The sequence below is a fragment of the Alosa alosa genome, chromosome 11 (genome assembly GCF_017589495.1).
Source record: "Alosa alosa isolate M-15738 ecotype Scorff River chromosome 11, AALO_Geno_1.1, whole genome shotgun sequence".
NCBI lineage: Eukaryota > Metazoa > Chordata > Actinopteri > Clupeiformes > Clupeidae > Alosa > Alosa alosa.
Window position 1 is genome coordinate 26,446,403 of NC_063199.1, and position 12,586 is coordinate 26,458,988.

Below are 12,586 nucleotides of genomic sequence, written 5' to 3' on the forward strand. Positions count from 1 at the left end.
CATAAACTGTCAGCCTGAACATGCCCAAAGAAGTATAGTTTTTAGCCTAGATATGCTCAGACATACAGTATGCATCACATAAACTGTCAGCCTGAACATGCCCAAAGAGAACTACATACAATCCAGCCTTTGTGCCTTAATGAACATGTCACAATCTTACATTTAGTCTGAAAACATCAATAGAAGGATTGGCTATCAGTCATAAAGGTTAAACACAGCCAACTCCTGACTTTTGATGTTTTGGCTATGTGGATATGCTTAACCACCGGAATCTCCTCCCAGAGGGTAGTAGTTCATATTGGTCATTGAGGTTGTGAGTGGAGTCGGACAGACTGTTTCTCAGGTGGGACAACATGCTCACATGTAACATTCCTAACAGACGAGACGTGTCATGTAGTACCAGCTGTTTTAGCAACTATTCCTTTTACCAAACCCAATGTTCTTCAGACAGGTTGAGCAGATGTTGATCAAGGTAGGTGATGAGCCAAAGGTGCACTTTATACTATATCTTGTTAGGTTTGAAGGGTCTTTCAAACTCATTTCTCCTCTTCTCTCCTTTCTTCCCCTTTTCCTCCTCTCCTCTCCTTATCCTTTTCTCTTCTCCTTCTCCTCCTCTCCTCCTTTTCTCCTTTCCTTCTCCTCTCCTCCTTTTCTCCTCTCTATCTCCTCCTCTCCTCTCCCTCTCTTTTCTCTCCCTCTGTCCTCTCTCCTTCTCCTCCGACCCCCCCTCGTCTCCTCTCCTCTCTTCTCTCTGTCCTCTCTCTCCTCTTCTCCTCCTCTCTCCCCACTGCTCCTGCTCTCGCTCTCCCTGTGTGTCTGTGTCCAGTGTGGGTGGAGAGAGTGGAGGTCAGGGAGGTGCTTCAGAAGCCGGACAAGTCCACAGAGCTCCTGCTGCAGGTGAGCACTTACCGGTACCTGCACACATACACACACACACACACACACACTCACACACACACACACACACACACACAAAACACATTGGCCCTCCCTATACATATACAGCTGCCAGCCCCTTCTGTTTTACACACACACACACTTATGTATACACACTCTCTCTCTCTCTCTCTCTCTCTCTCTCTCTCTCTCTCTCTCATACACATGTATACAAAGTGACACACAGCCTCCCATAGAAAAACAGAGATGTAGTCAGGGGGCCTATGTGGTTTCTGTGGGATTTAAATGTTAATTTTTGGAGAGTGGTTGGACTGTCTTTCTTTAGAGGTCATTGAACATGGAGAAAAAGTATGTCTCCATTTTTTTTAACCTGTTTTAACCCTATTTTTGTGAATTTGTATATTTCACTATAATTAACACCATACATTTCGCCTAAATCACTGGCTATGTTGAATAAAGTTCACAAAACAGTTATTTTCTTATTTTCAACAGTATGATTGTATGTCAGTATTATGATTGTATGTCAAACAATTAGAGATAAGATCAATAACCAATCAGTTTCACCAAATACACATACTCCATTGCTGAAAGATAGCAAAATCACAGAATCACAGATGAGACCTCAAACAACATTTAATTAATTTACATGCACAACATATTAGATCTCACCTCCACAATTTCCTCATCAAAATCTACAACTAGTCTACTAAACCTTATTCCTACTCACCTTTTTAAAGGACAATTCCGGCGCAAAATGAACCTAGGGGTCAATAACACATGTGCACCGAGTTCGACCGACCGTTCACGTCTGGTTCACATATACAGGCAGGCGATGTGAACCTAAATCAAACGTAATTTGCTCAATATAGGAAAATTTGCTCAAAATCAGAAATAATAGCTCCGATGTAACATAACTTGTATAGTGTACTTACTTAGTGGATGTCCATCTAGGTATGGATCGCCGCCTCCAATTTCTTTTCGGGACATGGAAAAAAGTTTCAACTACTGTTTATCAATGAGGGGAAATCTTCAGACTCTACAAAACACACAACACTGCGTCTCTTGGGGGTCGCGACCCAACAGGTGGCCATAGCTTCACAATGTCCGCAGGTAGCCTACACCACCAGTTTCCAGAAAATGCGAGGCGTACAGCATTGACTACAGGTAGCTCTCTCTCTCATAGCCCTTTCACGGAGCTCCCGCAGCTCTTCGTTGGTATATTCCGACTCAAAAAGATAAGGACGTCCAATAAGGGTTCATCCTCGATGTTTTCAAATTCGTTCAAATAACCTGCCATCTCTTTTGTCTCCTGTTGCGTTCAGTGCTTCTCTTTTGCACAGTCCTTTCTTTCGGCAACAACGTTTCACGCAAGATTCACTTCACATCCCAGAGTTCTGTTTTCCCAAGGCGCCTGCCTGTATATGTGAACCAGACCTGAACGGTAATGTGTTTCTTTTTAATAAACTGCATTTAATAAATGAACAAAGTTCTCAATGCTTCGGTTTACATGTAGAGACCCTCATTATGATACTGTGTAAGTGTGGTGCTATTTTGAGCCTTGTTAGTGGTATAGAAATAGTGATTTCTTTTTACTGTACGTGTGCCCCGAAGGCTAGCGTTAAACGCTAATTAGCGGTTTGCAATAAAACTGGTCACATTCGACTAGCATGAAAACAAATCCCAGCGAACGGTCGAATTCGGTACACATGTGTTATTAACCCCTAGGTTCATTTTGCGCCAGAATTGTCCTTTAAGACGGCTCTCCCCTTCCTGGATAATGTTTTGCTCTAGATTATAAATAATTCAATGCTATCAGGGCATGTACCGCAGTCGTTTAAGACATCTGTTATTAAGCCCTCCCTCAAAAAACCTAGCCTTGTATCGATACTGGTCTTCCTGGACCTCAGCGCTGCCTTTGACACCATAGACCATGACATACTACTTAGGCTTGAAAATTTGATAGGCATCAAAGACTCAGCACTCGCTTGGTTTAGATCAGGGGTGGGCAAACTTTTTGGTTCAAGGGCCACATTGCGTTTTGAAAATTGGCCGGAGGGCCGCACAACAGCCACACCCCCCACCCCCACTACACACACATAAAAAAATATTTTTTTTATAGCCTATAATTTAGTATAAAAAGTATTTATTTTAAAACATGAATTGCTTAAAAATACTGCTAATTTTATGCTGTTTAACAAATGTATAAATTGTGCACTGTCGCTTTAAGACAGTCGCTATAATTCACGTCTATTTCTCAATGATCTTCTGCCTGCTCCGCTATGGCTAGTGCTGTACCTACGGCTGGGCCCTCTCACAGTTTTTAAATGGTAAGTAGTGGGAACTACTGTTGCCCTTATGATTTCCTTTTAAAAGTTTCTTATAAAAAGGAGATATCAATTATCAACAATGACAAGCCAGCTGGAACCTGTGGCTCTCTCTCCCTCTCGTGAGTGCAGACGTGTTCCCAATTAAATGGATTGCATAATGTTCACGTTAGATCTGCTGCAAAGGAGATAACTAAGAGTTAACTTTGTTTAACATGCTGTTATCTCTATTCAACATGATGTTTTGACATTGACATTGTAAACGTTCTCTAAGGGGGGTGAAAAGCAGTTTGCAGTAAAGCTAACCAACGTCGCCTCTATCGCAGGGAAAAACTAGCGAGCAGCCTGATAACCAAATGAAATGCTCGGCAGGCCGGATGAAAGTGCTTGGCGGGCCGGATCCTGCCCGCGGGCTGCAGTTTGCCCACCCCTGGTTTAGATCATACCTTCCTAACCGTCAACAATTTGTACAGGTCCACAATAAACCATCTACCCAGATTATGGTAAAATATGGAGTGCCTCAAGGCTTAGTACTGGGGCCCCTGTTGTTTAGCAGAAGATACATAACTATACCTCTCCATAAAACCTGATGAATTAACACTGTTAGCCAAACTTAACAGATGTATAAGAGATATAAAGACATGGATGACGAATAATTTCCTGCTTTTGAACTCATGGTTTTAGGTTCTAAAAAGATGAGGGATATCCTATCCACATCACAGGCTACATATAGTGATCTTCCACTGACCTCATCCACAAGTGTTAAAAACCTAGGAGTTATAATTGACCAGGACCTAGCACTAAGTAATCACATAAAACAGATCACCAAAACTTAATTTTACCATTTAAGGAACATTTCAAAGATAAGGAAGTCCTTATCCTTACCAGATGCCGATGACCAAATTAATGATTTGTCATCTCAAGGATAGACCATTGCAATGCTATTGCAATGCTATTATGCTGGCTGTAATAATACCTGTCTAAAGAGCTTACAGCTTATACAAAATGCAGCTGCTCACACACACAAAAAATATGAACATATTTCCCCCATCCAGCATCTTTACACTGGCTACCTGTTAAATCTTAGGATGCTGCAGATGCTCACTGTTACAGGTGGATTTGTAGCAGTTCCTGTGCCAAACTGCTTTGTTCTGTTGTAAAATAACTGGACTGTAACAATGTAATCGTTGGCTGATCTGTGATACCCATCTCCATACTCGCTCATGGACAAAAACAAGAAATTTGGCAAATGTCTCTAGTGATGGGTCATTCACCAGTCCCCACATATCTGCCACTGGATACATAGCCCAAAATCTGTTTCTTTTAGAATATGTATGCCATCACCTGACTAACAGAAAGACACACCTCAGAATATAACCTAACTAGACTGTGCCACCATGAACTATGAAAATGTGCTTGCTCAAATGTAGAAGGCTAGAGGGTCACTAATATCACCAACCATGAAGAACAGAGCACTATGTGCTTCAGGTTATTCGATATTCTAAATTCTCTCACTGCCAGCTATCAACAGCCAACTGTCACTGGTAGTCAGGGACGGATTACTGCACGGGCCTACCGGGCCCAAACCCAGGGGCGCAAGGAGTCAGGGGGCCCAAGCCATTGCATGGAATCATTGCCTCAATATCAACACATCATATCAAAACATAGGCTATGAATCTGATTGAAATAAAGTATTGGTCATCCCCAAAATGCACCAGAATACAGGAAATCACATCAAATAAATAAAAAAAAAATGTCCCCCGCAACAATTAGTGGGGGGCCCTTAATACATCTGGGCCCAGGGGGCTGAAAGTTCATAATCCGTCCATGCTGGTAGTCTGTCTTTCTCTTTCTCTCTCTTACACACACACACACCTGTCTGTTTGTCTATCTCAGGGGTACCCAAACTTTTCAACCCGTGACCCCCAAAATAATCATGCCAGAGACTGGTGACCCCCACTATCCCTGGATGTGACTCAAAAAATAAAATAAAATGTGCGCACCGGCCATACGCACTAGGCTTATCCAAACACGGGCTTAACGACAACACAAAAGAACAGAGCAGCCTGTTATGATTTTACATATAGAACTTTACTATATGATAAAAGCAGAATACCTTAGTCAAAAAATAATATCCATGTAACATGAGTGCAACTTTGAAACATTACTTTAATTTCCATTTTGAAGCAACAACAAAGCACTTTTCCTGTTGCACGCACGCTATTTGTTTATCCAGCACTGGCTTTGGAAATAATGTCTACAGACAAGGTAGAGTACGTTGCATGATTTTATGAAAGTATGATGTATTGCGACATCAGAAGCAAGTCAAATTTGTAGTTTCTTATGTCTCATTCCATCGAACTACAGATCCGCTACCCGATCTGGCAAACTTGCATAGTGCGGTTATAGCCGATAGAGGGTCGCGAAGAGAATGCAGTGCCGTTCACCCTGTTACGAGTTGATGATTTTGGAAACAATATTTTAATGTACAAAAAACTCTTTGGTGTTGCTTTAACGGAAGAATATCTCAGTCAGGGTAATATCCGCAAACTGTTGTAAACATATATTGTTGCTGCGCAAATTTACATTTTGGCAACTATGTTTCAGCGTTAATCTCATCTAATGAGATGGATGGAACACAGCAAGTCCATTCTTGGTTTAATTGTGGAGACGGTCACACGGAGATCATCCTCCACATTTAGACGCGATCTCTATTTGTTTCTAATATATGTCAGTGCAGAGAAAATCTTTTTGCACAAGCATGTGGAGCCAAACGGCGTCAGTAGCTACGTCCATCGCGGCCTTGGATAGCTGTGGATATTCCCTCTCGACTGAAATCCAGAATTAAATCCGTCTTGGAATTAAAATCTGTCTTTAAAGTGTGGTCACATGACAGCTCAACCAGTGCGTCCTCCATGCCGGCTGACAGATGACTTGTGGTGGTTACAGTGAATGGTGATCTTATCCAGTCATAATTTTTCTGAATTTTATTTTTTCCAAATTTATTTGATTTATGGAAATCATTTTGCGACCCACCCCTCGCCGTCCCGCGACCCCCACTTTGGGAACCCCTGGTCTATCTGATCCTTTACCCTTTCTTTTCTTCACACTTATATAGGCTTCGGAAGGCCTTACAGACTTCAGCTGGTACTATGTAAAAGTCTATTAAACTTGATTTAACAGAGATTTCTGCACTTTGTGTTTTGAATAGGTGTAGACAAGAACTGACAGAGCAGGCTAGGTCTACACTCAAGCACACTAATAGGCATGAATTGATAGTATTGATATTGAAGTATTATTTTTTTAAGCGGACAATTTCGAGAATTTTAGGCACAATTTCTTGTTAAAGAGATCAATCATCAGCCTAAACATGTTTTATAATGTTGTATTGTTTATTTGGCCCACTTTTCCACACTACCTTGTAGAATATCTTTGCTTTTTGGCACCAAACCCTATGCTATAATACCAGCAATGTGAGGTTTATGGACAAAACACCAAATTTGACCTTTTCTGAATTTGACCTTTGATTTGGGTCCTTCAAAACCTGACATGTTTGAGAAAAAAAATGAGACATGTTTTTTTTTACTCTTAAGAACCCCTAGAACAAAGATACAATACTCTCCAAAAATTAACATGCGAATCCCACAAGCCCCCAAATTAGACACATAGGCCCCCCTACTATGTGTGAGAACAGGACAGATAGCCTAAAGGGTGTGTGTGTGTGTGTGTGTCCTCCACAGGTGGTGTGGTCTGACTCCAGCCAGTCCTGTGTCAGCAGAACTGCTCAAGAGCTGAAGGAGCTGCTCGCTCAGGTGGGAAACACATGATTTAACACACAGCATAGCTACACTGTGACAGCATACATTACCCAAAGCGTGCCACACATAACTTAACACACAGCATAGCTACTCCGTGACAGCACACAGTACATTACCCAAAGCGTGCCACACATGACTTAACATACAGCATAGCTACTCTGTGACAGCATACAATACCCAAAGCGTGCCACACATGACTTAACATACAGCATAGCTACTCCGTGACAGCATACATTACCCAGAGAGCACCACACATGACTTATTGTGTGATCTCGTTGTCCATCATGCTCGTCTTAATGAGTAGTAAGTTGTCCGAAAAAACGAAAGTTACACAAAATTACGCAACGACACGCCCATTTCAAGTTGTCTGACGAAAAGCGATCTTGTACAAACCAAAGGACCCCCAAGTTTGGCGGAGAGTTCTTACAACTTGAAAACAAAGATGGCTGCGCCCTGTGCTTGTGTTAAGTAGTTGTGCTATTCTACTCTTCTTTTTACTACTTAGCAAATGTGAATGTCCATTTCAATAACTCATACACATTCCAATGTCTGTGGAATATCGTGGAATGTGTTGTTTATCCGTTGGTGTTGGTAAAAGTGGCTAGCAATGTTGCTGTGTTGCAAAAACAAACGCTAGACAATGCTATGTTACTCGAGGTGAATACCATGCTCTCTGACTCATTGTGTTGTGATGAACGTAAATGCAATCCGGAACGCATATAGCTTGGTTTTACGAGGAAGTGACAAGTTATGGGTTGTCACAAGCCATCAGCATGGATAACGGGATCACACAATTACCACACAGCATAGCTACACCGTGACAGCATACATTACCCAGAGAGCACCACACATGACTTATGACATTATGTAGTGTCAGAACACAGAACACCATATCACAATGAAGCATTGGCATTAAACTTACACAACACTACATTGCTCAGACTGTGTGTGTGTGCGTGCGTGTGTGTGTGTGTGTGTGTGTGTGTGTGTGTGTCTCATCATAGGTATCTTTGCTCTTTCCTGATGAATGCTTCGAGAAACCCTCACCCATATCTCCTTCCCATGAGCCTCCACTTGAGCTGGATCCCAGGTATGTCAGGATTTTGTGTATGTGTGTGTGTATGTGTGTATGTGTGTTTGTGTGTGTATTGCTTACAGCTAAAATAGTTCTGTTGCTGATCACTGATAGTTTAAAGCTAATTCCAGTGTGATTTTTGTGTGTGTGTGTGTGTGTGTGTGTGTGTGTCTGTGTGTGTGTGTGTGTGTGTTTCTGCAGGTGGTTGTCATCCCTCCCTCCTCATGTCCTGAAACACGACACACTCAGACATTTCTTCACTTCAGTGCCTCTGCCACAGCTTCCAAACAGCACCAGTAAGACGAGCACATGCGCACGCACGCACGCACGCACACACATACGCACACACACCTCTGCCATCCATCATCACAGTCTGGCCTGCGTTATGCGTCTGAGCTGGATTATCTCTTGGACATATCGGTGGGGCTTGGGCTACTATTTCAGTGGGGAGTGTGCGGTTGGTATGGTATGCCAGTCAGGATGACCTCATCCTGCAGGATATTTATAGCTGGACTGGGTGGGGGGATGGGGGGTCGGGGGTGTCTGCAGTGGGCATGTCTGTGCAGGTCACTGGTTGCCGTGGCAGAGGGGATGGTGGTCATTGAGTACATTCTCACATTCTCAGTCCAGACATGTAGTGTCACACACACACACACACACACACACACACACACACACACACACACACACACACACACACACACAGCTAGTCTTACGCCACTGAACTCTGTTACCCAGAGAACTCTGTTACACAGAGCCCACAGACAGACAGACACACACACACACACACACACACACACACACACACACACACACACACACACAGAGGCACCAGTCTGCTACTCAGCAATAAATCAGTCACTCTGGCACCATTAGCAGAGATGCAGGGTGCCTGGGTTTGTACAGTTAAAGAGATGTTGCTGTGTTTCGTGTTGATCTGTGTATGTGAGAATGTGTTTCAAGTCTTAATGTGCATGTTTGTGGTCTCTAAAGGTCTGGGATGTCTGCTGCCCTTCCGAGGAGTCAGCAGGTGAGACTTGATACCTCCACACACACACACACACACACACACACACTCACATACACACGTTTACACACTTATTACATTTTTGCTGAACCACACATGAATTTGTTATCTTCCCCTGTCTTGCTCTCTTTTTATTACTGTCCTTCCTCTCTTCTCCCCCTCATTTCTCTCTCTCCCTCTCTCCTCTCCCCTCTCTCCTCTCTCATCTCTCCTTTCCTTTCTTCTCCCCTCTATCCTTCTCTTCTCTCTCTCTCCTCTCCCTCTCTCTTCTCCCTCTCCTCTCCTCTTCTCTCCCTTCTCACACTCTCTCTCCCTCTCTTTCTCCCCATCTTGTCTCTCTTCTCCTTCTCCTCTCTTCTCCCCCTCTCTCCCTCTCCTATTCCCTCTCTTCCTCTCTTCCTCTCTGCCTCTCCCCTCTTCTTTTTGCTATACTTTCAAATGTAAGGGTGTCATTATTCAACATGGCTTCAGTGTGTTCATGAAAGACACTCCTTCTCTCTCTCTCTCTCTCCTTTTCTCTATGGCAGGGCTGTGTGTGGGGTTGCCAGTGTCCAGCCCGTAGTGAACGTCCCCCACGGTCCCCCCCTGCTTCAGAGCGCCCTGCTGCCACCACCCCATCCTCCCGTGCCTCCCCAGGCGGTTGGCATGATGACGCTGCCCTCGGCCGGCGCCGCGATCCTGACGGAGTGCGAGGGCGCCGTTCCGCCATCCCCCCGTGCCCCCCACTCCGGCCTCGGCCTCGGCCTTCAGCCGCAGGTGCAGTCCAAGACGGCGACGAACGTGCCGGCACATTCGCATTCACACACGCAGCCGCTGCTTCCTCATTCATACTCGCAGACGCAGACACAGGCGCAGCTGCAGATGCAGATACAGTTGCAGTCCCAGCAGCAGCAGCAGCAGCAGGCTAGCCCTGAGCAGAACTGCCTGCTCGACTGGCTGCGTAAACTCAGACTGCACAAGTATTACCCCGTGTTCAAGCAGCTGACCATGGAAGAGGTACGGAGGCTCGGACGGCACCCACAGTCCAGCTCAAGGGCTCAAGAGTTAATTTACCTGACTTCACTATTATTTCAATATATTGCATAGAAGGAGTGTCTGTGTTAGCCCTCTAGTAGTTTGTGTATAATTAGTGTAATAGCACAGGAACAGTGTATTGTGTAGAGTATAGTGTATTATTATTATATTGGAGGCTGTCCAATTTTGTGATACAGTTATCATACTTCCGCATGCCTCTTAGTGTCTTTGTTTCTTTCAGTCACACACACTCTCACTCTTGCTCACTTTCACACTCATCTCTCCCAACTCTCTCAGTTTCTGGCTCTCACTGAGGAGGACCTGAACAAATACGACTTGACGCAGGGTGCCAAGAAGAAATTGAAAACGCAGCTGGAACTGCAGAAGTGAGCACTGCACTCAACACACACATACACACACACACACACACACACACACACACACACTAGGTCACTTTTGTGAAAAAATCCTGTTCGATTTTTGAGACATAAGTGTTCCTTGAATCGATTGTAAAATCGATTTTCCATGTCTAAAGACGTTTCCATTTCCAACGCCAAATATAGGCCAATCCACGGACAACTAACAGGCATTAGGGCGAACGTAAAGAGGGCGCTTGAAGATGCACAAGCCAGCAATATTTCTGATGATTTATTGGAGTGAAGTTTTGTACACAATGACAAACAGGAGTGCAACATTCTCGAAAAACAATAAGCAGAGTGGATTGCCATAACATCAGTGAAAAACATTACTGCAGGCTTCAACGTGGCTGTGTTTACGATGAGAGATGTCAAACAAATTTCGCCTGTTTAGGAACTCACGACTGCACAGTTTGCATACCGCTTTGTCCTTCTCCATAGTTTGATCCACCCGAAACCCGAAGTGCTTCCATATCAAACTCCTAAAGTTATTAGGGCTCATCACTCGTCTCTCTCATGTCGCACAGGTTGATCGCACATTTTTTGGCAAAACACCAGCAGCACAGCAGCCAATTGAAACAGCTGTTTCCAATACGTAAAATTGGTGGGAATTTTCTTTTTAGCTTTCGCAATGTCTACTGCACTTTCGGAATTCTTTATTTTCTTTTTCTGCTTGTTTGTGAGTTTTGTTACTTCTATCTTTTTTTATTTGTTTAATTCGTTTAAAATGAATAGTGTACATATTTGATTAAAATCGATTCCCTATTTTAGTTTTCGAAACTTCTGTTGGTTGGTCCAATGGATTGTGCAATCGATTTTCAAACGTAAAGTGACAGCCCTAACACACACACATACATACTCACACACAGGCATACGCACAGGCACACAGACACATACACACACACACACACACACACACACTGTTTAAACTTACTCTCAAAAGGCTAGTTTGAACCAGCTCTTTTACCCAGATTGATTTAACACTGGCTCTCTCCCTACGTAAGTGTACACACACACACACACACTCTCTCCCTACGTAAGTGTACACACACACACACACACACATGCTCTCTCCCTGTCCCTTGCACTCCCTATCTCTGTCCATCACGTGAGAAACATGAGGAGGATTGTTCCGTTTATGGTGGTTGGTTAAGTCACATTAATCATTAACATGGGTGGCCTCAACAGTTACTCAGCCACAGTGTGGATGGTTAACCAGCTTCCTCTGATTACTTCCTGCAGATTAGATATACTCTCGCCTCTCTCTCGCTCTCCTGGAAGAAACACACAAGATGCAGATTTGTTTTTCCGTTGGCCTGGTGGAATTTCCAGACAAATAGACGTAGCGATAGGTCACTCTCGGAATCCCAGAAACGTGGACACACGTCACGTCATAAACACAAAGACTCGGCCATCTATGTCCTCTCCACAGAGCTTGCTTTTGCATCACACACACACACACACACACACTTTTTACAATTATATATGGGTTAAATATATGTGATTTGCAGATTATCACATTATGTTTTTATTTACATTTTACAGTGTTCCAACTTTTTTGGAAATGGGGTTTTATTATTATGTTTGTGTATGTGTGTGTGTGTGTGTGTCTGTGTTTCACCTGTCAAATTTGTGCCCTTATGTAATATTTATTTTGAATTGTGGACACAAATAAAGAACAAAAAATGTGTGTGGGTATTTGTGTGTGTGTGTGTGTGTGTGTGTGTGTGTGTAGAGAGAAGAGGTATGTGGTTTCTCAATTCCCAGTGTCCTGCGGTGGAGTTGCCAGAGTTACCCCTTCCAGCCACGTCAGTCCTTTGACACACACACTCCACTGCCAATACAGGTATGACACACACACACACACACACACACACACACACACACATACACACGCATATAGTCAGGAATTCAGGAACAAGACAAGACACTCCTACACAATCTCGCTCACCATTTTTGTGTTGTATAGTGAAGTGTTTTTTTTACAATGTACCGGTATATGATCTTCTAATTAT

General features: G+C 43.5%; 1 protein-coding gene across 1 annotated transcript in view; it reads left to right on the forward strand.

Annotated features, from left to right (window-relative positions):
* zcchc14 (zinc finger, CCHC domain containing 14) overlaps positions 1 to 12,586 on the forward strand; it is a 30,779-nt gene that overhangs the window by 10,825 nt on the left and 7,368 nt on the right. Inside the window, 9 exon segments of the mRNA XM_048256891.1 lie at positions 827 to 897; positions 6,962 to 7,033; positions 8,044 to 8,129; positions 8,316 to 8,410; positions 9,108 to 9,144; positions 9,669 to 10,137; positions 10,453 to 10,541; positions 12,307 to 12,390; positions 12,392 to 12,417. Of these exon segments, the coding sequence (XP_048112848.1) occupies positions 827 to 897; positions 6,962 to 7,033; positions 8,044 to 8,129; positions 8,316 to 8,410; positions 9,108 to 9,144; positions 9,669 to 10,137; positions 10,453 to 10,541; positions 12,307 to 12,390; positions 12,392 to 12,417 (1,029 nt within the window).